At 52.2% G+C, this 26,675-nt stretch overlaps 1 protein-coding gene across 3 annotated transcripts in view; it reads right to left on the bottom strand.

The window, feature by feature from the left end:
- The window catches only part of tpst1 (tyrosylprotein sulfotransferase 1), a 102,865-nt gene that overhangs the window by 44,121 nt on the left and 32,069 nt on the right, over window positions 1–26,675 (bottom strand). For all 3 annotated transcript variants that reach the window (XM_038984621.1, XM_038984622.1, XM_038984623.1), the window contains exon 3: window positions 3,607–3,805. In XM_038984621.1, coding sequence (XP_038840549.1) covers window positions 3,607–3,805 — 199 coding nt within the window. The remainder of the gene's footprint in view (window positions 1–3,606; window positions 3,806–26,675) is intronic.

Below are 26,675 nucleotides of genomic sequence, written 5' to 3'. Positions count from 1 at the left end.
CTCAACAGGTAATTTAACTAGGAGGCAGATGATTGGACAGGTAATTTAATGGGAGGCAGATGATTGGACAGGTAATTTAATGGGAGGCAGATGATTGGACAGGTAATTTAATGGGAGGCAGATGATTGGACAGGCAATTTGAAAGGCGATGCAACTAGAGAGAAAGAGTCCTGGGAACCTAAGAATACAATTCTCAGATCTGCTTCCTGCTTCAAAGGAAACTTCAGATCCTTTGTGGAATGCATCGGAATGTATCGTGTGTATGGGAGTGTGTTTAACGTGTTTCCCTGTTCACTAGAGTTGTGTGTATGGGAGTGTGTTTAACATGTTTCCCTGTTCACTAGAGTTGTGTGTATGGGAGTGTGTTTAACATGTTTCCCTGTTCACTAGAGTTGTGTGTATGGGAGTGTGTTTAACATGTTTCCCTGTTCACTAGAGTTGTGTGTATGGGAGTGTGTTTAACATGTTTCCCTGTTCACTAGAGTTGTGTGTATGGGAGTGTGTTTAACATGTTTCCCTGTTCACTAGAGTTGTGTGTATGGGAGTGTGTTTAACATGTTTCCCTGTTCACTAGAGTTGTGTGTGTGGGAGTGTGTTTAACGTGTTTCCCTGTTCACTAGAGTTGTGTGTATGGGAGCGTGTTTAACGTTTTTCCCTGTTCACTAGAGTTGTGTGTATGGGAGTGTGTTTAACATGTTTCCCTGTTCACTAGAGTTGTGTGTATGGGAGTGTGTTTAACATGTTTCCCTGTTCACTAGAGTTGTGTGTTTAACATGTTTCCCTGTTCACTAGAGTTGTGTGTATGGGAGTGTGTTTAACATGTTTCCCTGTTCACTAGAGTTGTGTGTATGGGAGTGTGTTTAACATGTTTCCCTGTTCACTAGAGTTGTGTGTATGGGAGTGTGTTTAACATGTTTCCCTGTTCACTAGAGTTGTGTGTATGGGAGTGTGTTTAACATGTTTCCCTGTTCACTAGAGTTGTGTGTGTGGGAGTGTGTTTAACATGTTTCCCTGTTCACTAGAGTTGTGTGTATGAGAGTGTGTTTAACATGTTTCCCTGTTCACTAGAGTTGTGTGTATGGGAGTGTGTTTAACGTGTTTCCCTGTTCACTAGAGTTGTGTGTATGGGAGTGTGTTTAACGTGTTTCCCTGTTCACTAGAGTTGTGTGTATGGGAGTGTGTTTAACGTGTTTCCCTGTTCACTAGAGTTGTGTGTATGGGAGTGTGTTTAACGTGTTTCCCTGTTCACTAGAGTTGTGTGTATGGGAGGTGTTTAACGTTTTTCCCTGTTCACTAGAGTTGTGTGTATGGGAGTGTGTTTAACGTGTTTCCCTGTTCACTAGAGTTGTGTTTATGGGAGTGTGTTTAACGTGTTTCCCTGTTCACTAGAGTTGTGTGTATGGGAGTGTGTTTAACGTGTTTCCCTGTTCACTAGAGTTGTGTGTATGAGAGTGTGTTTAACGTGTTTCCCTGTTCACTAGAGTTGTGTGTATGGGAGTGTGTTTAACATGTTTCCCTGTTCACTAGAGTTGTGTGTATGGGAGTGTGTTTAACATGTTTCCCTGTTCACTAGAGTTGTGTGTATGGGAGTGTGTTTAACATGTTTCCCTGTTCACTAGAGTTGTGTGTGGGAGTGTGTTTAACATGTTTCCCTGTTCACTAGAGTTGTGTGTATGGGAGTGTGTTTAACATGTTTCCCTGTGTTTCCCTGTTCACTAGAGTTGTGTGTGTGGGAGTGTGTTTAACATGTTTCCCTGTTCACTAGAGTTGTGTGTATGGGAGTGTGTTTAACATGTTTCCCTGTGTTTCCCTGTTCACTAGAGTTGTGTGTGTGGGAGTGTGTTTAACATGTTTCCCTGTTCACTAGAGTTGTGTGTATGGGAGTGTGTTTAACATGTTTCCCTGTTCACTAGAGTTGTGTGTATGGGAGTGTGTTTAACATGTTTCCCTGTTCACTAGAGTTGTGTGTATGAGAGTGTGTTTAACATGTTTCCCTGTTCACTAGAGTTGTGTGTATGGGAGTGTGTTTAACATGTTTCCCTGTTCACTAGAGTTGTGTGTATGAGAGTGTGTTTAACATGTTTCCCTGTTCACTAGAGTTGTGTGTATGGGAGTGTGTTTAACATGTTTCCCTGTTCACTAGAGTTGTGTGTATGGGAGTGTGTTTAACATGTTTCCCTGTTCACTAGAGTTGTGTGTATGGGAGTGTGTTGTTTCCCTGTTCACTAGAGTTGTGTGTATGGGAGTGTGTTTAACATGTTTCCCTGTTCACTAGAGTTGTGTGTTTAACATGTTTCCCTGTTCACTAGAGTTGTGTGTATGGGAGTGTGTTTAACATGTTTCCCTGTTCACTAGAGTTGTGTGTATGAGAGTGTGTTTAACATGTTTCCCTGTTCACTAGAGTTGTGTGTATGGGAGTGTGTTTAACATGTTTCCCTGTTCACTAGAGTTGTGTGTATGGGAGTGTGTTTAACATGTTTCCCTGTTCACTAGAGTTGTGTGTATGAGAGTGTGTTTAACATGTTTCCCTGTTCACTAGAGTTGTGTGTATGGGAGTGTGTTTAACATGTTTCCCTGTTCACTAGAGTTGTGTGTATGGGAGTGTGTTTAACATGTTTCCCTGTTCACTAGAGTTGTGTGTATGGGAGTGTGTTTAACATGTTTCCCTGTTCACTAGAGTTGTGTGTATGGGAGTGTGTTTAACATGTTTCCCTGTGTTTCCCTGTTCACTAGAGTTGTGTGTATGGGAGTGTGTTTAACATGTTTCCCTGTTCACTAGAGTTGTGTGTATGGGAGTGTGTTTAACATGTTTCCCTGTTCACTAGAGTTGTGTGTATGGGAGTGTGTTTAACATGTTTCCCTGTTCACTAGAGTTGTGTGTATGAGAGTGTGTTTAACATGTTTCCCTGTTCACTAGAGTTGTGTGTATGGGAGTGTGTTTAACATGTTTCCCTGTTCACTAGAGTTGTGTGTATGGGAGTGTGTTTAACATGTTTCCCTGTTCACTAGAGTTGTGTGTATGAGAGTGTGTTTAACATGTTTCCCTGTTCACTAGAGTTGTGTGTATGGGAGTGTGTTTAACGTGTTTCCCTGTTCACTAGAGTTGTGTGTATGGGAGTGTGTTTAACATGTTTCCCTGTTCACTAGAGTTGTGTGTATGGGAGTGTGTTTAACATGTTTCCCTGTTCACTAGAGTTGTGTTTATGGGAGTGTGTTTAACGTGTTTCCCTGTTCACTAGAGTTGTGTGTGTGAGAGTGTGTTTAACATGTTTCCCTGTTCACTAGAGTTGTGTGTTTAACGTGTTTCCCTGTTCACTAGAGTTGTGTGTATGGGAGTGTGTTTAACATGTTTCCCTGTTCACTAGAGTTGTGTGTTTAACGTGTTTCCCTGTTCACTAGAGTTGTGTGTATGGGAGTGTGTTTAACATGTTTCCCTGTTCACTAGAGTTGTGTGTATGGGAGTGTGTTTAACATGTTTCCCTGTTCACTAGAGTTGTGTGTATGGGAGTGTGTTTAACGTGTTTCCCTGTTCACTAGAGTTGTGTGGGTGAGAGTGTGTTTGGGGTATGTGTTGTGAGTTGACATGTCATTCGTTTCCCTACTCACCCTCCTGGTGTTGTCAAGGACCTTGGGGTCTGGCTGGCCGTAGTTGGGAGGGTTGGCGTGGGGGTCGTACCCCAGACGGGACAACATGGGGGCGATGACGGGCATGTCCCGCAGTACGTCCGCAGGGATCTTGCCCACCCACTTGGATAAGGCCTCCACGTTGACCGGCTTGATCACCTGGTCTGTAGACCTCTCCACCCTGCAGAGAGAAAGAGAAACCACAGTTAGCAAGGGGTTAGCATTGTAGCGTGTCCCCCCCAGAAGATCATTGACTAGCTAGCATCGTTCAAGGCATCCTTGCTTGAGGTACTGGTACTCACTGATAGTTGGATTAGTGAGAGTAATGAGATGGAAATCTACTTCCTGATGACCTCTAACAAGAGAGGAAGAAAGACTGCTTTTTGGAGGTGATCTAACAGATGAACACACACCAGCATCCTCTAAGGCACTGCTAGTTGAACAACACCAGTGTCATCCACGTTAGATTGTTACCCTCGATAGCATGGTGTTAGCATTGTTAAGGAATGGTTCAACATTATCCCTTGATAGCATGATGTTAGCATTGTTAAGGAATGGTTCAACATTATCCCCTGATAGCATGATGTTAGCATTATTAAGGAATGGTTCAACATTATCCCTTGATAGCATGATGTTAGCATTAAGGAATGGTTCAACATTATCCCTTGATAGCATGGTGTTAGCATTAAGGAACGGTTCAACATTATCCCTTGATAGCATGGTGTTAGCATTATTAAGGAACGGTTCAACATTATCCCTTGATAGCATGGTGTTAGCATTAAGGAACGGTTCAACATTATCCCTTGATAGCATGGTGTTAGCATTATTAAGGAACGGTTCAACATTATCCCTTGATAGCATGGTGTTAGCATTATTAAGGAACGGTTCGACATTATCCCTTGATAGCATGGTGTTAGCATTAAGGAACGGTTCAACATTATCCCTTGATAGCATGGTGTTAGCATTAAGGAACGGTTCAACATTATCCCTTGATAGCATAGTGTTAGCATTAAGGAACGGTTCAACATTATCCCTTGATAGCATGGTGTTAGCATTAAGGAACGGTTCAACATTATCCCTTGATAGCATGGTGTTAGCATTATTAAGGAACGGTTCGACATTATCCCTTGATAGCATGGTGTTAGCATTAAGGAACGGTTCAACATTATCCCTTGATAGCATGGTGTTAGCATTATTAAGGAACGGTTCAACATTATCCCTTGATAGCATAGTGTTAGCATTATTAAGCTTGCCCTGGATGGCTCAGTGGACCAGCCCTTGTCACTGCAGGCAGCTAACTGCAAACTAATTGGCTCTAACTGGATCATGGGACAGAATTAAAGATGGCCCCCAAGCTCCAGCCTCTCTCCAGCTCCAGGCCTCACAGTTAATGGGCTGAACAAATGTATTGTCTCTCCATTGAGATATGGGTCTCTCTCTCACTGTATCAGATCACGCCCCTGTCCCCATGTCTGTGTCTCCATGCATCACATTTCATGCTGGTTCCTTTAAATGAGCACGGAGACAAGACATTAGGGCAACATTACCGACCTACACTGAGTGGGTCTGAGCCTGGGTTTTTCCCCCAAATGACCCACAGATTTAGAGCAGTGATATTAAAAAGATGAATAACCATTACATCACACTACCCTGGGTGAGGGGGGGTGGGGGGACTGAATGTCTGGACGGAAGCTTTTGTTTACAGAAAAATCTGAAAGTTGATCATTTACGGATGACATTAAGTGTGAAGATATTTGATCTTTTATGGATAACTGGGAACAAATGAAGTGTCAAGATGTTTGATCATACACCGGCGCTGTGAGAAAGACCTGCAGCACACACACACCCAAGAACGACGCACGCACACGCTACATGTACGACCTGTGTTGTTGGAGCCAGGCCGAGCTCTAGAGACCACAGCCTGTAACATCCTGCCCTGATCCTGTTCCTCGTTAGAACAGATCATCGCCATAGCAACAGCAGAGTTCTGTGTTCAGGTGACCTATTCTCTGTATACTGCACTACTTTTGACCATAGCCCTATCGGGTGCGTTTGGGGGGACACAGAGTGGCTTAGAATGGGGTAGGGAGGGCTAACCACAGCCGGGCCTTTCCATCACTCTGTGTGTGTGTGTGTGTGTGTGTGTGTGTGTGTGTGTGTGTGTGTGTGTGTGTGTGTGTGTGTGTGTGTGTGTGTGTGTGGTGTTAAAGATGAATCAGGCTGACACACCATGTTCTCCCTGCCAGCAGTGGGGAGAGATTCATACAAAGAGCGGGAGAGTGGACAGCTAGCCCCAGTCTTGATTCAAATCAGCAGGAGAGTGGACAGCTAGCCCCAGTCTTGATTCAAATCAGCAGGAGAGTGGACAGCTAGCCCCAGCCTCGATTCAAATCAGCAGGAGAGTGGACAGCTAGCCCCAGCCTCGATTCAAAATCAGCAGGAGAGTGGACAGCTAGCCCCAGCCTCGATTCAAATCAGCAGGAGAGTGGACAGCTAGCCCCAGCCTCGATTCAAAATCAGCAGGAGAGTGGACAGCTAGCCCCATCCTCGATTCAAATCAGCAGGAGAGTGGACAACTAGCCCCAGCCTCGATTCAAATCAGCAGGAGAGTGGACAACTAGCCCCAGCCTCGATTCAAATCAGCAGGAGAGTGGACAACTAGCCCCAGCCTCGATTCAAATCAGCAGGAGAGTGGACAGCTAGCCCCAGCCTCGATTCAAATCAGCAGGAGAGTGGACAACTAGCCCCAGCCTCGATTCAAATCAGCAGGAGAGTGGACAGCTATCCCCAGTCTCGATTCAAATCAGCAGGAGAGTGGACAACTAGCCCCAGCCTCGATTCAAATCAGCAGGAGAGTGGACAGCTAGCCCCAGTCTCGATTCAAATCAGCAGGAGAGTGGACAGCTAGCCCCAGCCTCGATTCAAATCAGCAGGAGAGTGGACAGCTAGCCCCAGTCTCGATTCAAATCAGCAGGAGAGTGGACAGCTAGCCCCAGTCTCGATTCAAATCAGCAGGAGAGTGGACAGCTAGCCCCAGTCTCGATTCAAATCAGCAGGAGAGTGGACAGCTAGCCCCAGCCTTGATTCAAATCAGCAGGAGAGTGGACAACTAGCCCCAGCCTCGATTCAAATCAGCAGGAGAGTGGACAGCTATCCCCAGCCTCGATTCAAATCAGCAACATGGTACTGTATAGAAAGCTTATATTCTCAAGCCCCCCAAATGGCACCTTGTTCCCTATGTAGTGCACTACTTTTGACCAGGACCATAGGGCTTTGTTCCCTACATAGTGCACTACTTTTGACCAGGACCATAGGGCTCTGTTCCCTACGTAGCGCACTACTTTTGACCAGGACCATAGGGCTCTGTTCCCTACATAGTGCACTACTTTTGACCAGGACCATAGGGCTCTGTTCCCTACATAGTGCACTACTTTTGACCAGGACCATAGGGCTCTGTTCCCCATGTAGTGCACTACTTTTGACCAGGACCATAGGGCTCTGTTCCCCATGTAGTGCACTACTTTTGACCAGGACCATAGGGCTCTGTTCCCTACGTAGCGCACTACTTTGACCAGGACCATAGGGCTCTGTTCCCTACATAGTGCACTACTTTTGACCAGGGCCATAGGGCTCTGTTCCCTACGTAGCGCACTACTTTTGACCAGGACCATAGGGCTCTGTTCCCTACGTAGCGCACTACTTTGACCAGGACCATAGGGCTCTGTTCCCTACGTAGCGCACTACTTTTGACCAGGACCATAGGGCTCTGTTCCCTACGTAGCGCACTACTTTGACCAGGACCATAGGGCTCTGTTCCCTACGTAGCGCACTACTTTTGACCAGGACCATAGGGCTCTGTTCCCTACATAGTGCACTACTTTTGACCAGGGCCATAGGGCTCTGTTCCCTACGTAGCGCACTACTTTTGACCAGGGCCATAGGGCTCTGTTCCCTACGTAGTGCACTACTTTTGACCAGGACCATAGGGCTCTGTTCCCTACGTAGTGCACTACTTTTGACCAGGGCGTAGACAGTCTAAATAGATTCAGGAGAAGGTATCTTTCTCTCTCTTCCTCTTTGTAATTGAGCGTATAAGACGTCTGAGGTTCGACTCACATTGACATTCAGCCGTCTGTTGTCGTCGTTCTTTCTACTGTACAGTGTGTGTGGGCCATGGGCTGAATGCTGGTACCGTTTTGTTTTTGACTTGCCCTAACTAGTCTTTACACACGGGGACCTATCAGCCAATGAAATCTCTCTCATGGGAAACATATGTTAACATTGCCAGAGCAAGTGAACTAGATAAACAAAAGTGAAATAAAACAATACAAAAAAACAAACATTACTAACAAAAATTGCAAAAGACATTACAAATGACCTGTGTAAAAAGTTAAAGTATAAAAGGGAAAATAAAAACAAATATGGGTTGTATTTACTGAGGGAAATGTGTCTCTCTAATGTGGCAGGAGGTCAGGAAGTGCAGCTCAGTTTCCACCTCATTTTGTGGGCAGTGTGCACATAGCCTGTCTTCTCTTGAGAGCCAGGTCTGCCAACAGCGGCCTTTCTAAATAGTAAGGTTATGCTCACTGAGTCTGTACGTAGTCAAAGCTTTCCTTAAGTTTGGGTCAGTCACAGTGGTCAGGTATTCTGCCACTGTGTACTCTCTGTTTAGGGCCAAATAACATTCTAGTCTGCTCTGTTGTTTTGTTAATTCTTTCCAATGTGTCAAGTAATTCTCTTTTTGTTTTCTCATGATTTAGTTGGGTCTAATTGTGTTGCTGTCCTGGGGCTCTGTGGGGTCTGTTTGTGTTTGTGAACAGAGCCCCAGGACCAGCTTGCTTAGGGGGCTCTTCTCCAGGTTTATTTCTCTGTAGGTGATGGCTTTGTTATGGAAAATTTGGGAATCGCTTCATTTTAGGTGGTTGTAGAATTTAACGGCTCTTTTCTGGATTTTGATAATTAGCGATTTCGGCCTAATTCTGCTCTGCATGCATTATTTGGTGTTTTACGTTGTACTCTCTCTCTCTCAAGGTCAGAATGAGTCATGTTTGTTCCTCAGAGCCTGTCTATCAGTTTGTTTTGCTATATAGATATAGCGCCATATTTTCTCTCTCCCCCTCGGCCTAAGTTCTCCCCCTCGGCCTAAGTTCTCCCCCACGGCCTAAGTTCTCCCCCACGGCCTAAGTTCTCCCCCACGGCCTAAGTTCTCCCCCACGGCCTAAGTTCTCCCCCTCGGCCTAAGTGGCCAAAGTTCTCCCCCTCTCTAAGTGGGTGTTTGGACTGCAGTCTTTCTCTTGCTCATTCAGAAACAAATCGTATTGTCCTTCCTTTATCCTCTAGAGATGAACAAAAGCAGTTGTCTATCAATCATTGAGATACAGAGAGAGAGGGAGAGACAGACATAAGTAATACACACATTCTGAGGAATGCCAGAGATAAGAGTCTAGCTAGGCTAAGCTAGCTAGGTCACAGCTGGGGTTGTCAACTAGCTAGGTCACAGCTGGGGTTGTCAGCTAGCTAGGTCACAGCTGGGGTTGTCAGCTAGCTAGTGTAACAGTATAACTTTAGTACGTCCCCTCGCCCCGACCCGGGCGCGAACCAGGGACCCTCTGCACACATCAACAACGGTCGCCCACGAAGCATCGTTACCCATCGCTCCACAAAGGCCACGGCCCTTGCAGAGCAAGGTGCAACATTACTTCTAGGTATCAGAGCAAGTGACGTAACTGATTGAAACGCTAGTAGCGCGTACCCGCTAACTAGCTAGCCATTTCACATCCGTTACACTCACCCCCCTTTCCACCTCCTCATTTTCCGCAGCAACCAGTGATCCGGGTCAACAGCATCAATGTAACAGTATAACTTTAAACCGTCCCCTCGCCCCGACCTCGGCGCGAACCAGGGACCTTCTGCACACATCAACAACGGTCGCCCACGAAGCATCGTTACCCATCGCTCCACAAAGGCCACGGCCCTTGCAGAGCAAGGTGCAACATTACTTCTAGGTATCAGAGCAAGTGACGTAACTGATTGAAACGCTAGTAGCGCGTACCCGCTAACTAGCTAGCCATTTCACATCCGTTACACTAGGTCACAGCTGGGGTTGTCAGCTAGCTAGGTCACAGCTGTGTTGTCAACTAGCTAGGTCACAGCTGGGGTTGTCAGCTAGCTAGGTCACAGCTGGGGTTGTCAGCTAGCTAGGTCACAGCTGGGGTTGTCAACTAGCTAGGTCACAGCTGGGGTTGTCAGCTAGCTAGGTCACAGCTGGGGTTGTCAGCTAGCTAGGTCACAGCTGGGGTTGTCAGCTAGCTAGGTCACAGCTGGGGTTGTCAACTAGCTAGGTCACAGCTGGGGTTGTCAGCTAGCTAGGTCACAGCTGGGGTTGCCAGCTAGCTAGGTCACAGCTGGGGTTGTCAGCTAGCTAGGTCACAGCTGGGGTTGTCAGCTAGCTAGGTCACAGCTGGGGTTGCCAGCTAGCTAGGTCACAGCTGTGTTGTCAACTAGCTAGGTCACAGCTGGGGTTGCCAGCTAGCTAGGTCACAGCTGGGGTTGTCAGCTAGCTAGGTCACAGCTGGGGTTCAGCTAGCTAGGTCACAGCTGGGGTTGTCAGCTAGCTAGGTCACAGCTGTGTTGTCAACTAGCTAGGTCACAGCTGGGGTTGACAGCTAGTTTGAGTTTATTTTTACAGGGACAGTGCACATTAATCAACGTTTCAGTAAAAGTGCCGGTTTTAGCCAGCCGGCTAATTTTCAACCGCAGTCCCTGGGCAGGTTATTAAAAACAATTACAATATAGACAATAGCAACATAGAACAAGACATAGCATACAGACATAGCAACATAGGACAAGCAAGACGTAGCATACAGACAGAGCAACATAGAACAAAAAGCAGCAAGACAAAATTCATAAAAGCAACAAAGTGTTTCCACACCTCACAAGTTACAGACAACAGACATGGAAAGCGGCAACACACAGCTAGGGACCATGTTCACAAATCTGATTGACCTTTAGCCATGTCTTCAAGCATTTTGTGAAAGTGTGATATGTGGTGCAGTTATGTGTGTCTGATGGCAGTGTATTCCAGACATGGGAAGCTCTCACAGAAAAAGCGGATTTACTAAAGGTGCTTTTCCTTAGGGGAACTACACAGTCACCTCTCATGGCAGACCTTGTGGATCTGCTGCCATATGTTTGGGTTTTCTGTTTAACAAAAATACTGAGTGGAGGGGGAGCCAAGCCATTTAGGATCTTGAATACAAGACATGCATCGGTGTATTGCACAAGATTTTCCCAACTCAGGAGCTCATGCTTTCTGAGGATGTGACAGTGATGATGGCTATTGGGCTTCCTATCAAGCACTTTGAGAGCCTGTTTGTAGACAGACTGAATAGGTCTTACTGTTGTACAGCAAGCTTGGGCCCAACTAGTCAAGCAGTATGTTAAGTGGGGGAGGATCATAGATTTGAAGTACAGTTTTGCTACCTCTGTAGTTAAACAATTTCGTATAAATCGGAAATTAGCTAGGTTGAATTTGGTTATTTGAATTACCTTTTTCACATGCTTTTTAAAAGAGAGGTTGGAATCAAGTATGATGCCAAGGTACTTAAAATCAGATACCACCTGGAGCTTCTCCCCTGACACATAGACATCTGGCTCAGTAGCATCTGTTGCCCTCTTTGTGAAGAACATGCAAACAGTTTTTTTTACATTGAGATGCAAACACGAGTCACTGAGCCACTTTGTAACCTGGACCATTACAGTAGTGAGTTCTTGTGCAGCTTGTTGTTTGCTCTTTGCATGCACATATATCACTGTATCATCTGCATACATTTGAACTTCAGACCCAGTACAGACAGAAGGCAGATCATTAATGTACAGGCTGAACAGGAGGGGCCCCAGTATTGACCCTTGGGGCACACCCACATCATAGCTAAGAGTGGGCGACAGCTCATTGCTCACTCTGACACACTGAGTTCTGCCTTCAAGGTATGATTTCATCCATCTCAAGGCATCGGGGGAAAAGTTGAACTTGGACAATTTTGTGATGAGAATCTCATGGTTAACAGTATCAAAAGCCTTCCTTAGGTCCAGAAACACAGCCCCAACAACGCCCCCTTTGTCCATCTTGGACTTCACATTTTCCAGAAGAAAGCAGTTGGCCGTTTCTGTGGAGTGTTTCGCTCTGAAGCCAAACTGCATGGAGTGTAATGTGAAGGGGCTGTTGTTGAGGTGGGCAATCAGTTGTTCTGCTACACACTTTTCAACAACCTTTGACACCACAGGTAGTATACTAATGGGCCTGTAGTTACTCACGTCAGCAGGGTCGCCTGATTTAAAGATGGCCGTTATTATGGCCGACTTCCATACCCTTGGAAACACCCCGAGACCAATAGATGTGTTGGTGCTAGGTCACAGCTGGGGTTGTCAGCTAGCTAGGTCACAGCTGTGTTGTCAACTAGCTAGGTCACAGCTGGGGTTGTCAGCTAGCTAGGTCACAGCTGGGGTTGCCAGCTAGCTAGCTAGTTCACAGCTGGGGTTGCCAGCTAGCTAGCTAGGTCACAGCTGGGGTTGTCAGCTAGCTAGGTCACAGCTGGGGTTGTCAGCTAGCTAGGTCACAGCTGGGGTTGTCAGCTAGCTAGGTCACAGCTGTGTTGTCAACTAGCTAGGTCACAGCTGGGGTTGTCAACTAGCTAGGTCACAGCTGGGGTTGTCAGCTAGCTAGGTCACAGCTGGGGTTGTCAACTAGCTAGGTCACAGCTGGGGTTGTCAGCTAGCTAGGTCACAGCTGGGGTTGCCAGCTAGCTAGCTAGGTCACAGCTGGGGTTGTCAACTAGCTAGGTCACAGCTGGGGTTGTCAGCTAGCTAGGTCACAGCTGGGGTTGTCAGCTAGCTAGGTCACAGCTGGGGTTGTCAGCTAGCTAGGTCACAGCTGGGGTTGTCAGCTAGCTAGGTCACAGCTGGGGTTGTCAGCTAGCTAGGTCACAGCTGGGGTTGCCAGCTAGCTAGGTCACAGCTGGGGTTGCCAGCTAGCTAGGTCACAGCTGGGGTTGTCAGCTAGCTAGGTCACAGCTGGGGTTGTCAGCTAGCTAGGTCACAGCTGGGGTTGTCAGCTAGCTAGGTCACAGCTGGGGTTGCCAGCTAGCTAGGTCACAGCTGGGGTTGCCAGCTAGCTAGCTAGGTCACAGCTGGGGTTGTCAGCTAGCTAGTCACAGCTGTGTTGCCAGCTAGCTAGGTCACAGCTGGGGTTGCCAGCTAGCTAGTCGCAGCTGGGGTTGCCAGCTAGCTAGGTCACAGCTGGGGTTGCCAGCTAGCTAGGTCACAGCTGGGGTTGCCAGCTAGCTAGGTCACAGCTGGGGTTGTCAGCTAGCTAGGTCACAGCTGGGGTTGTCAGCTAGCTAGGTCACAGCTGTGTTGTCAACTAGCTAGGTCACAGCTGGGGTTGTCAACTAGCTAGGTCACAGCTGGGGTTGTCAGCTAGCTAGGTCACAGCTGGGGTTGTCAACTAGCTAGGTCACAGCTGGGGTTGTCAGCTAGCTAGGTCACAGCTGGGGTTGCCAGCTAGCTAGCTAGGTCACAGCTGGGGTTGTCAACTAGCTAGGTCACAGCTGGGGTTGTCAGCTAGCTAGGTCACAGCTGGGGTTGTCAGCTAGCTAGGTCACAGCTGGGGTTGCCAGCTAGCTAGGTCACAGCTGGGGTTGCCAGCTAGCTAGGTCACAGCTGGGGTTGTCAGCTAGCTAGGTCACAGCTGGGGTTGTCAGCTAGCTAGGTCACAGCTGGGGTTGTCAGCTAGCTAGGTCACAGCTGGGGTTGCCAGCTAGCTAGGTCACAGCTGGGGTTGCCAGCTAGCTAGGTCACAGCTGGGGTTGTCAGCTAGCTAGGTCACAGCTGGGGTTGTCAGCTAGCTAGGTCACAGCTGGGGTTGCCAGCTAGCTAGCTAGGTCACAGCTGGGGTTGCCAGCTAGCTAGCTAGGTCACAGCTGGGGTTGCCAGCTAGCTAGCTAGGTCACAGCTGGGGTTGTCAGCTAGCTAGTCACAGCTGTGTTGCCAGCTAGCTAGGTCACAGCTGGGGTTGCCAGCTAGCTAGGTCGCAGCTGGGGTTGCCAGCTAGCTAGGTCACAGCTGGGGTTGCCAGCTAGCTAGGTCACAGCTGGGGTTGCCAGCTAGCTAGGTCACAGCTGGGGTTGCCAGCTAGCTAGGTCACAGCTGGGGTTGTCAGCTAGCTAGGTAGGTAAATCCTTTCCTTTAAATACACATTAGGTTAAATCCTTTCCTGTTCAATACCATTTACATTAGTGTTAAATCCTTTCCTGTTAAATACACATTAGGTTAAATCCTTTCCTGTTAAATACACATTAGGTTAAATCCTTTCCTGTTAAATACACATTAGGTTAAATCCTTTCCTGTTAATACACATTTACAAGGTTAAATCCTTTCCTTTTAATACACATTTACATAGTTAAATCCTTTCCTGTTAAATACACATTAGGTTAAATCCTTTCCTGTTAAATACACATTAGGTTAAATCCTTTCCTGTTAAATACACATTAGGTTAAATCCTTTCCTGTTAAATACACATTTACACCAGGTTAAATCCTTTCCTGTTAAATACACATTTACATGAGGTTAAATCCTTTCCTGTTAAATACACATTTACATGAGGTTAAATCCTTTCCTGTTAAATACACATTTACATGAGGTTAAATCCTTTCCTGTTAAATACACATTTACATTAGGTTAAATCCTTTCCTGTTCAATACCTAGGTTAATCCTTCCTGTTAAATACACATTTACATGAGGTTAAATCCTTTCCTGTTAAATACACATTTACATTAGGTTAAATCCTTTCCTGTTAAATACACATTTACATTAGGTTAAATCCTTTCCTGTTCAATACACATTAGGTTAAATCCTTTCCTGTTAAATACACATTTACATGAGGTTAATTCCTTTCCTGTTCCATTTACATTATTAGGTCATGGACCTACTACATCTATAAAGTCTGTCTCAATCCCAGTTATGTATATGTTTAATACATAAAAAAAATTGAAACAAAAAAAGGTTATGGACCTGTTAGATCTAGCATGCTTATGTTTAGCAGTTAGTATGTGTTACCAAATCAGTTAACCAGTAAATATGTTGTTTTTGCTCGTCTGATATAGAGGAGGCTTATGGCGATACAATGACGTGTGATTTCCTGTTTGCGTGAAGCAAAGTACGAGCCAGGAAAAGTTCAGAAGACAGAATGTTTGTTTGTTCCCTTTGCATGCAGTCGCACAGTGTTTAGACTACTCTGCTATGCCCTGTAACTTGCAACAATAAAAAGTCCCAACAAGCATCAATTAAAATGAAGACAGACAAGAAACTCAAGCTTTTCCATTGAAATGTAAACAGTTAGGATCATTATTCAGTGGTGAAACACAAGGCAACATAAAACATTGCCATGACTTGGAGGTACGATATTAGACGACACCCTCTTTGGTATCGCAAATATAATAGAGATTTGTTGTCCTTACCAAGGACGCGCCTGGCAGACCATGGCACAGCTGTCTTCTCAGTGGTTTGAGGAGCTCAAGGTACATATACCAATCCTGTTGACACTTGTTTCTTCATCTGTTACAGTTCCTGTCTCTCCCTCTCTCCTCAACGGCCACATGCCTCTGTCCATCTGCGTGTGTGTGTGTGTGTGTGTGTGTGTGTGTGTGTGTGTGTGTGTGTGTGTGTGTGTGGGTGTTTTGTGTGTGGTGTGTGTGTGTGTGTGCGTGTGTGTGTGCGTGCGTGCGTGGTGTGTGTGTGTGTGTGTGTGTGTGTGTGTGTGTGTGTGTGTGTGTGTGTGTGTGTGTGTAACAGTATGTGTGTTGTCTCTGCTACCTGTCTTGAGCTCTATCCAGAGCGCTCTGGTTAAGATCCCATTTTATTAATATTTGATGGGAATCAATGTGCTGAGGGGTGGTGTGTGGTGGAAGGCTGGGTACCAGGCCCATGTCTAGGGGTGGAGGGTGGGAGGCTGGGACCAGGCCTGTGTCTAGGGGTAGAGGGTGGGAGGCTGGGACCAGGCCTGTGTCTAGGGGTAGAGGGTGGGAGGCTGGGCCCCAGGTCCGGGTCTAGGGGTGGAAGGCTGGGTACCAGGCCCATGTCTAGGGGTGGGAGGCTGGGACCAGGCCCATGTCTGGGTGGAAGGCTGGGACCAGGCCCATGTCTAGGGTGGAAGGCTGGACCAGGCCTGTCTAGGGGTGGAAGGCTGGGCCCCAGGTCTGTGTCTAGGGTGGGAGGCTGGACCAGGCCCATGTCTAGGGGGTGGAAGGCTGGGACCAGGCCCATGTCTAGGGGTGGAAGGCTGGGTACCAGGCCCATGTCTAGGGGTGGAAGGCTGGGACCAGGCCTGTGGGTAAGGGGGTGGGAGGCTGGGACCAGGCCTGTGTCTAGGGGTGGGAGGCTGGGACCAGGCCTGTGTCTAGGGGTGGAAGGTGGGAGGCTGGGACCAGGCCTGTGTCTAGGGGTAGAGGGTGGGAGGCTGGGACCAGGCCTGTGTCTAGGGGTAGAGGGTGGGAGGCTGGGCCCCAGGTCCGGGTCTAGGGGTGGAAGGCTGGGACCAGGCCCATGTCTAGTGGTGAAGGCTGGGTACCAGGCCCATGTCTAGGGGTGGAAGGCTGGGACCAGGTCCGTGTCTAGGGGTGGGAGGCTGGGTACCAGGCCCATGTCTAGGGGTGGAAGGCTGGGACCAGGTCCGTGTCTAGGGGTGGAGGGTGGGAGGCTGGGACCAGGCCCATGTCTAGGGGTAGAGGGTGGGAGGCTGGGACCAGGCCCATGTCTAGGGGTGTGAGGCTGGGAGGCTGGGACCAGGCCCATGTCTAGGTGGAGGGGCTGGGTACCAGGCCCATGTCTAGGGGTGGAGGGTGGAGGGCTGGGACCAGGCCCATGTCTAGGGTGGAAGGCTGGGTACCAGGCCCATTTCTAGGGGTGGAAGGCTGGGTACCAGGCCCATGTCTAGGGTGGAGGGTGGGAGGCTGGACCAGGCCCATTTCTAGGGGTAGAGGGTGGGAGGCTGGGACCAGGCCCATGTCTAGGGGTGGGAGGCTGGGAGGCTGGGACCAGGCCCATGTCTAGGGGTAGAGGGTGGGAGGCTGGGACCAGGCCCATGTCTAGGGGTGGAGGTGGGAGGCGGGGACCAGGCCCATGTCTAGGGTAGAGGGGGAGGCTGGGACCAGGCCATGTCTAGGGGTGGGAGGCTGGACCAGCCCATGTCTAGGGGTGGAAGGCTGGGACCAGGCCTGTGTCTGGGGTGGAAGGCTGGGTACCAGCCCTGTCTAGGGTGTGGAGGCTGGGACCAGGCCCATGTCTAGGGGTGGGAGGCTGGGACCAGGCCCATGTCTAGGGGTGGAAGGCTGGGACCAGGCCTGTGTCTAGGGGTGGAAGGCTGGGCCCCAGGTCTGTGTCTAGGGGTGGGAGGCTGGGACCAGGCCCATGTCTAGGGGTGGAAGGCTGGGACCAGGCCCATGTCTAGGGGTGGAAGGCTGGGTACCAGGCCCATGTCTAGGGGTGGAAGGCTGGGACCAGGCCTGTGGGTAAGGGGGTGGGAGCTGGGACCAGGCCTGTGTCTAGGGTGGGAGGCTGGGACCAGGCCTGTGTCTAGGGGTGGAAGGCTGGGTACCAGGCCCATGTCTAGGGGTGGGAGGCTGGGACAGGCCCATGTCTAGGGGTGGGAGGCTGGGACCAGCCTGTGTCTAGGGGTGGGAGGCTGGGACCAGGCCGTGTCTAGGGTGGAAGGCGGGTACCAGGCCCATGTCTAGGGTGGGAGGCTGGGACCAGGCCCATGTCTAGGGGTGGGAGGCTGGGTACCAGGCCCATGTCTAGGGGTGGAAGGCTGGGACCAGCCTGTGGGTAAGGGGGTGGGAGGCTGGGACCAGGCCTTGGTCTAGGGGTGGGAGGCTGGGACCAGGCCTGTGTCTAGGGGTGGAAGGCTGGGTACCAGGCCCATGTCTAGGGGTGGGAGGCTGGGACCAGGCCCATGTCTAGGGGTGGGAGGCTGGGACCAGGCCTGTGTCTAGGGGTGGGAGGCTGGGACCAGGCCTGTGTCTAGGGGTGGAAGGCTGGGTACCAGGCCCATGTCTAGGGGTGGGAGGCTGGGACCAGGCCCATGTCTAGGGGTGGGAGGCTGGGTACCAGGCCCATGTCTAGGGGTGGGAGGCTGGGACAGGCCCTGTCTAGGGGTGGGGAGGCTGGGACCAGGCCTGTGTCTAGGGTGGGAGGCTGGGACCAGGCCTGTGTTAGGGTGGGCTGGGTACCAGGCCCTGTCTAGGGGTGGGAGGCTGGGACCATGCCCATGTCTAGGGGTGGGAGGCTGGCCAGGCCTTGTCGGGGTGGGAGGCTGGGAACAGGCCTGTGTCTAGGGTGGAAGCTGGGTACCAGGCCCATGTCTAGGGGTGGGAGGCTGGGACCAGGCCCATGTCTAGGGGTGGGAGGCTGGGTACCAGGCCCATGTCTAGGGGTGGGAGGCTGGGACCAGGCCCATGTCTAGGGTGGAGGCTGGGTACCAGGCCCATGTCTAGGGGTGGAAGGCTGGGACCAGGCCCATGTCTAGGGGTGGAAGGCTGGGTACCAGGCCCATGTCTAGGGGTGGAAGGCTGGGACCAGGCCCATGTCTAGGGGTGGAAGGCTGGGTACCAGGCCCATGTCTAGGGGTGGAAGGCTGGGTACCAGGCCCATGTCTAGGGGTGGGAGGCTGGGTACCAGGCCCATGTCTGGGGTGGAAGGCTGGGTACCAGGCTGTGTCTAGGGGTGGGAGGCTGGGACCAGGCCCGTGTCTAGGGGTGGGAGGCTGGGTACCAGGCCCATGTCTAGGGGTGGAAGGCTGGGTACCAGGCCCATGTCTAGGGGTGGGAGGCTGGGTACCAGGGGGTGACGGCAGCCATGTCTAGGGGTGGGAGGCTGGGACCAGGCCCATGTCTAGGGGTGGGAGGCTGGGACCAGGCCCTGTCTAGGGGTGGGAGGCTGGGTACCAGGCCCATGTCTAGGGGTGGAAGGCTGGGTACCAGGCCCATGTCTAGGGGTGGGAGGCTGGGACCAGGCCCATGTCTAGGGGTGGAAGGCTGGGACCAGCCCATGTCTAGGGGTGGAAGGCTGGGTACCAGCCCATGTCTAGGGGTGGAAGGCTGGGTACCAGGCCCATGTCTAGGGGTGAAGGCTGGGACCAGCCCATGTCTAGGGGTGGGAGGCTGGTACCAGGCCCATGTCTAGGGGTGGAAGGCTGGTACCAGGCCCATGTCTAGGGTGGAAGGCTGGGACCAGGCCCATGTCTAGGGTTGGAAGCTGGGACCAGGCCATGTCTAGGGGTGGAAGGCTGACCAGGCCCATGTCTAGGGTGGGAGGCTGGGTACCAGGCCCATGCTAGTTGGAAGCTGGGACCAGCCCATGTCTAGGGGTGGGAGGCTGGTGACCAGGCCCATGTCTAGGGGTGGAGGCTGGGACCGGCCTGTGTCTAGGGGTGGGAGGCTGGGTACCAGGCCCATGTCTAGGGGTGGAAGGCTGGGACCAGGCCCATGTCTAGGGGTGGAAGGCTGGGACCAGGCCCATGTCTAGGGGTGGAAGGCTGGGACCAGGCCCATGTCTAGGGGTGGAAGGCTGGGACCAGGCCCATGTCTAGGGGTGGGAGGCTGGGTACCAGGCCCATGTCTAGGGGTGGGAGGCTGGGTACCAGGCCCATGTCTAGGGGTGGAAGCTGGGACAAGGCCCATGTCTAGGGGTGGAAGGCTGGGTACCAGGCCCATGTCTAGGGGTGGAAGGCTGGGTACCAGGCCCATGTCTAGGGGTGGAGGCTGGGACCAGGCCCATGTCGGGGTGGGAGGCTGGGACCAGGCCCATGTCTAGGGTGGAAGGCTGGGTACCAGGCCCATGTCTAGGGGTGGGAGGCTGGGTACCAGGCCCATGTCTAGGGGTGGAAGGCTGGGACCGAGCCCATGTCTAGGGTGGAAGGCTGGGACCAGGCCCATGTCTAGGGGTGGGAGGCTGGGTACCAGGCCCATGTCTAGGGGTGGGAGGCTGGGTACCAGGCCCATGTCTAGGGGTGGAAGGCTGGGACCAGGCCCATGTCTAGGGGTGGAAGGCTGGGTACCAGGCCCATGTCTAGGGGTGGAAGGCTGGGTCCCAGGCCCATGTCTAGGGGTGGGAGGCTGGGACCAGGCCCATGTCTAGGGGTGGGAGGCTGGGACAGGCCCATGTCTGGGTGGGAGGCTGGGACCAGGCCCATGTCTAGGGTGGGAGGCTGGGCCCCAGGTCCGGGTCTAGGGGTGGAAGGCTGGGTACCAGGCCCATGTCTAGGGGTGGGAGGCTGGGACCAGGCCCATGTCTAGGGGTGGGAGGCTGGGACCAGGCCCATGTCTAGGGGTGGAAGGCTGGGACCAGGCCCATGTCTAGGGGTGGGAGGCTGGGTACCAGGCCCATGTCTAGGGGTGGGAGGCTGGGACCAGGCCCTGTCTAGGGTGGGAGGCTGGGACCAGGCCCATGTCTAGGGGTGGGAGGCTGGGACCAGGCCCATGTCTAGGGTGGGAGGCTGGGACCAGGCCCATGTCTAGGGGTGGGAGGCTGGGACCAGGCCCATGTCTAGGGGTGGGAGGCTGGGACCAGGCCCATGTCTAGGGGTGGAAGGCTGGGTACCAGGCCCATGTCTAGGGGTGGGAGGCTGGGACCAGGCCCATGTCTAGGGGTGGGAGGCTGGGACCAGGCCTGTGTCTAGGTGGAAGGCTGGTACCAGGCCCATGTCTAGGGGTGGGAGGCTGGTACCAGGCCCATGTCTAGGGGTGGAGGCTGGGACCAGGCCCATGTCTAGGGGTGGAGGCTGGGACCAGGCCCATGTCTAGGTGGGAGGCTGGGTACCAGGCCCATGTCTAGGGGTGGGAGGCTGGGACCAGGCCCATGTCTAGGGGTGGGAGGCTGGGACCAGGCCCATGTCTAGGGGTGGGAGGCTGGGACCAGGCCCATGTCTAGGGGTGGGAGGCTGGGACCAGGCCCATGTCTAGGGGTGGAGGCTGGGCCAGGCCCTGTCTAGGGGTGGGAGGCTGGGACCAGCCCATGTCTAGGGGTGGAAGGCTGGGTACCAGGCCCATGTCTAGGGGTGGGAGGCTGGACCAGGCCCATGTCTAGGGGTGGGAGGCTGGGACCAGGCCTGTGTCTAGGGGTGGAGGCTGGGACCAGGCCTGTGTCTAGGGTGGGAGGCTGGGACCAGGCCCATGTCTAGGGTGGAGGCTGGGCCAGGCCATGTCTAGGGTGGGAGGCTGGGACCAGGCCCATGTCTAGGGGTGGGAGGCTGGGACCAGGCCCATGTCTAGGGTGGAAGGCTGGTACCAGGGCCCATGTCTAGGGTGGAGAGGCTGGGACCAGGCCCATGTCTAGGGGTGGAAGGCTGGGTACCAGGCCCATGTCTAGGGGTGGGAGGCTGGGACCAGGCCCATGTCTAGGGGTGGGAGGCTGGGACCAGGCCCATGTCTAGGGGTGGAGGCTGGGACCAGGCCCATGTCTAGGGGTGGGAGGCTGGGACCAGCCCATGTCTAGGGGTGAAGGCTGGGACCAGGCCCATGTCTAGGGGTGGAAGGCTGGGTACCAGGCCCATGTCTAGGGGTAGGAAGTGGGAGGCTGGGACCCCCCAGGAAGAGTAGCTAGGGGTGGGGAGTGGGAGGCTGGGACCAGGCCTGTGTCTAGGGGTAGAGGGTGAGAGGCTGGGACCAGGCCCGTCGGTAGGGGGTGGGAGGCTGGGCCACAGGTTCGTGTCTAGGGGTAGGAAGTGGAAGGCTGGGACCAGGCCTGTGGGTAGGGGTGGGAGGCTGGGCCCCAGGTCCGGGTCTAGGGTGGGAGTGGGAGGCTGGGACAAGGCCCGTGTCTAGGGGTAGGAGGCTGGGACCAGGCCCGTGTCTAGGGGTGGGAGGCTGGGCCCCAGGTCCGTGGGTAGGGTAGGTGGTGGGAGGCTGGACCAGGCCTGTGTCTGGGGTAGAGGTGGGAGGCTGGGACCAGGCCCGTGGGTAAGGGGGTGGGAGGCTGGGCCCCAGGTCCGGGTCTAGGGGTGGGGGTGGAGGCTGGGACAAGGCCCGTGGGTAAGGGGGTGGGAGGCTGGGACCAGGCCTGTGTCTAGGGGTAGAGGGTGGGAGGCTGGGACCAGGCCCGTGGGTAAGGGGGTGGGAGGCTGGGCCCCAGGTCCGGGTCTAGGGGTGGGGAGTGGGAGGCTGGGACAAGGCCCGTGTCTAGGGGTGGGAGGCTGGGACCAGGCCTGTGTCTAGGGGTGGGAGGCTGGGACCAGCCTGTGTCTAGGGGTAGGGGGTGGGAGGCTGGGCCCCAGGTCCGTGTCTAGGGGTAGGGGGTGGGAGGCTGGGACCAGCCCGTGGTAGGGGGTGGGAGGCTGGGACCAGGCCTGTGTCTAGGGGTAGGGAGGCTGGGACCAGGCCGTGTCTAGGGGTAGGGGTGGGAGGCTGGGCCCCAGGTCCGGGTCTAGGGGTGGGAGGCTGGGCCCCAGGTCCGGGTCTAGGGGTGGGAGGTGGGCCCCAGGTCCGGGTCTAGGGGTGGGAGGCTGGCCCCCAGGTCCGGTCTAGGGGTAGAGGGTGGGAGGCTGGGACCAGGCCTGTGTCTAGGGGTAGAGGGTGGACTGGGCCCCAGGTCCGGGTCTAGGGGTGGGAGGCTGGGCCCCAGGTCCGGGTCTAGGGGTGGGAGGCTGGGCCCCAGGTCCGTGTCTAGGGAGTACCTACTCTTACCCAACCCTTGCACTCTCTCTCCCTCCTGTGCATCTCCTCCATCTCTCAGTCTACCTCTTTCTGTATTAGTATGTGTATTTATTATGGATCCCCATTAGTTCCTGCCAAGGCAGCAGCTACTCTTCCTGTGGTTTATTATGGATCCCCATTAGTTCCTGCCAAGGCAGCAGCTACTCTTCCTGGGGTTTATTATGGAGCCCCATTAGTTCTTGCCAAGGCGGCAGCTACTCTTCCTGGGGTTTATTATGAGTCCCCATTAGTTCCTGCCAAGGCAGCAGCTACTCTTCCTGGGGTTTATTATGGACCCCCATTAGTTCTTGCCAAGGCAGCAGCTACTCTTCCTGGAGTTTATTATGGGTCCCCATTAGTTCCTGCCAAGGCAGCAGCTACTCTTCCTGGGGTTTATTATGGGTCCCCATTAGTTCCTGCCAAGGCAGCGGCTACTCTTCCTGGGGTTTATTATGGACCCCCATTAGTTCCTGCCAAGGCAGCGGCTACTCTAACTGGGGTTTATTATGGACCCCCATTAGTTCCTGCCAAGGCAGCAGCTACTCTTCCTGGGGTTTATTATGGATCCCCATTAGTTCCTGTCAAGGCAGCAGCTACTCTTCCTGGGCTTTATTATGGGTCCCCATTAGTTCCTGCCAAGGCAGCAGCTACTCTTCCTGGGGTTTATTATGGGTCCCCATTAGTTCCTGCCAAGGCAGCAGCTACTCTTCCTGGGGTTTATTATGGACCCCCATTAGTGGGAGGCTGGGACAAGGCCCGTGTCTAGGGGTAGGAGGCTGGGACCAGGCCTGTGTCTAGGGGTAGAGGGTGGGAGGCTGGGACCAGGCCCGTGGGTAAGGGGGTGGGAGGCTGGGCCCCAGGTCCGGGGTCTAGGGGTGGGGAGTGGGAGGCTGGGACAAGGCCCGTGTCTAGGGGTGGGAGGCTGGGACCAGGCCTGTGTCTAGGGTGGGAGGCTGGGACCAGGCCTGTGTCTAGGGGTAGGGGGTGGGAGGCTGGGCCCCAGGTCCGTGTCTAGGGGTAGGGGGTGGGAGGCTGGGACCAGGCCCGTGGGTAGGGGGTGGGAGGCTGGGACCAGGCCTGTTGCTAGGGGTGGGTGGCTGGGACCAGGCCCGTGTCTAGGGGTAGGGGGTGGGAGGCTGGGCCCCAGTCCGGGTCTAGGGGTGGAGGCTGGGCCCCAGGTCCGGGTCTAGGGGTGGGAGGCTGGGCCCCAGGTCCGGGTCTAGGGGTAGAGGGTGGGAGGCTGGGACCAGGCCTGTGTCTAGGGGTAGAGGGTGGGAGGCTGGGCCCCAGGTCCGGGTCTAGGGGTGGGAGGCTGGGCCCCAGGTCCGGGTCTAGGGGTGGGAGGCTGGGCCCCAGGTCCGTGTCTAGGGAGTACCTACTCTTACCCAACCCTTGCACTCTCTCTCCCTCCTGTGCATCTCCTCCATCTCTCAGTCTACCTCTTTCTGTATTGTATGTGTATTTATTATGGATCCCCATTAGTTCCTGCCAAGGCAGCAGCTACTCTTCCTGTGGTTTATTATGGATCCCCATTAGTTCCTGCCAAGGCAGCAGCTACTCTTCCTGGGGTTTATTATGGAGCCCCATTAGTTCTTGCCAAGGCGGCAGCTACTCTTCCTGGGGTTTATTATGAGTCCCCATTAGTTCCTGCCAAGGCAGCAGCTACTCTTCCTGGGGTTTATTATGGACCCCCATTAGTTCTTGCCAAGGCAGCACTACTCTTCCTGAGTTTATTATGGGTCCCCTTAGTTCCTGCCAAGGCAGCAGCTACTCTTCCTGGGGTTTATTATGGGTCCCCATTAGTTCCTGCCAAGGCAGCGGCTACTCTTCCTGGGGTTTATTATGACCCCCATTAGTTCCTGCCAAGGCAGCGGCTACTCTAACTGGGGTTTATTATGGACCCCCATTAGTTCCTGCCAAGGCAGCAGCTACTCTTCCTGGGGTTTATTATGGATCCCCATTAGTTCCTGTCAAGGCAGCAGCTACTCTTCCTGGGCTTTATTATGGGTCCCCATTAGTTCCTGCCAAGGCGGCAGCTACTCTAACTGGGGTTTATTATTGATCCCCATTAGTTCCTGCCAAGGCAGCAGCTACTCTTCCTGGAGTTTATTATGGGTCCCCATTAGTTCCTGCCAAGGCAGCAGCTACTCTTCCTGGGGTTTATTATGGGTCCCCATTAGTTCCTGCCAAGGCAGCAGCTACTCTTCCTGGGGTTTATTATGGACCCCCATTAGTTCCTGCCAAGGCAGCGGCTACTCTTCCTGTGGTTTATTATGGACCCCCATTAGTTCCTGCCAAGGCAGCAGCTACTCTTCCTGGGGCTTATTATGGACCCCCATTAGTTCTTGCCAAGGCAGCAGCTACTCTTCCTGGGGTTTATTATGGATCCCCATTAGTTCCTGCCAAGGCAGCAGCTACTCTTTCCGGGGTCCAGCAACATAAAAAAAATATTTTAAAAAATCACCAAAAATCAATAACAGTTACATAATACAACACATTATTACACCAATACAACATCTCTCCAATACAAAATGTATAATTACCACAATAGAACAATATTACAATGTACGTGTTTTAATGTGTGCGTATGTGTGAGTCCGCACGTATCTTCACAGTAATCGTTGTTCCATAAAGTGTCGTTTTGTTTTTTATTTTATTTTATTAGATTCTACTGCTTGCACGATGTGGAATAGAGTTTCAATGTAGTCATGGCTCTATGTAGTACTGTGCGTTTCCCCAGAGTGTGTTCAGGACTTGGGGACTGTGAAGAGACCCTTTGTGGCATGTCTTGTGGGGTACGCATGGGTGTCTGAGCTTTGTGCTAGTAGTTCAAACAGACAGCTCAGTGCCTTCACAATACCTCTCACAAAGACAAGTCGTGATGCAGTCAAATCGCTCCTCTACTTTGAGCCAGGAGAACAGCCAGCCGTGCTGCTCTGTTCTACCAGTAATTTGCTGATGTCCCTCTTTATAGTAATTGACCATATGACTGGGCAGTAGTCCAGGTGTGACAGAACTAGGGTCTGTAGGACTAGTTTTGTTGATAGTGCTGTTAAGAAACCAGACCAGTGCTTAAGTACTGACAGACCTCTACCCCATCTTAGGTACTGTTGCATCAATATGTTTTGACCATGACGGTTTACAATGCAGGGTGACACCAAGCAGTTTAGTCTCCTCAACCTTCTCAATGTCTACATGATTCAGTTGATGTTTATGAATAAATGATTTGTCACAAATACAATGCTTTTCGTTTTTTTGAAATTATTTAGGACTAGCGTATTACTAGCCACCCGTTCTGAAACTGACTGCAACTCTTTGTTAAGTGTTGCAGTGATCTCACTCGCTGTAGTAGCTGATGTGTATAGTGTTGAGTCATCAGTATACACAGATACAGGCTTTACTCAAGGCCAGTGCCAAGTCATTAGTAAAAATTGAAAAAAGTAAAAGGGGCTTAGACAGCAGCCCTGGGGAATTCCTGAATCTACCTGGATTATGTTGGCGAGGCTTCCATTAAAATAACACCTGTGTTCTGTTTGACAGGCAACTCTCGATCCACAATATAGCAGAGGTTGTAAAGCCATAACTATCTCGTACAACGCTGTGTACTACTCCCTTCACAGAACAGGGCAAACATTCTCTAACCAGAATAGAAAGAGGAGTGGGAGGCCCCGGTGCACAACTGAGCAAGAGGACAAGTACATTAGTGTCTAGTTTGAGAAACAGACGCCTCACAAGTCCTCAACTGGCAGCTTCATTAAATAGTATCCGCAAAACACCAGTCTCAAATCCAAGCAGCCATCTTTGTTATGATGGCTAGCAGCTTAGCTAGCTAGGTAAGGTTAGCAGCTCTGTCAAGCAGGCTTCAAACTGTCTGTTAAGCAGGATTCCGGGACAGAAAATAGCGATCCTAGCTGTTGAAAAGCTAACAGTCGCGGAATCCATGCAAAAACAAGTGCCGTAATCATAATATAACTTAGATGGTTTGTTTTTTTGATTAAAATGTAGCCAGAGTAGCCAAGAGTTTCCAGCATTCAGCCGAGCACTGGGATGACGTTGGTGTCTGAGTTTGTCTCTCCATCCCCCTCTCATTCTACTTCTTTCTGGGTTTCAGTTTCTCCAGGGCGCTTGTGTTGTACTTATCATACCAGGGGAAGGGTCAAGAAGACTAACACAAGCTCACAATCTCTCTCCAGAATAACAAAACAGGTTACACTGTGTGAGTGGTGGGTCTTTCTTCACATCGCTACAGTACCCAGAGAGCATTCCTAAGAGATATGGAGAGGAGGGCTGAACAAGGACATTTGGCCTCTT

This window comes from Salvelinus namaycush, unplaced genomic scaffold, assembly GCF_016432855.1.
Source record: "Salvelinus namaycush isolate Seneca unplaced genomic scaffold, SaNama_1.0 Scaffold253, whole genome shotgun sequence".
Classification (NCBI taxonomy): Eukaryota; Metazoa; Chordata; class Actinopteri; order Salmoniformes; family Salmonidae; genus Salvelinus; species Salvelinus namaycush.
This window is presented reverse-complemented; position numbering and strand designations above follow the sequence as displayed.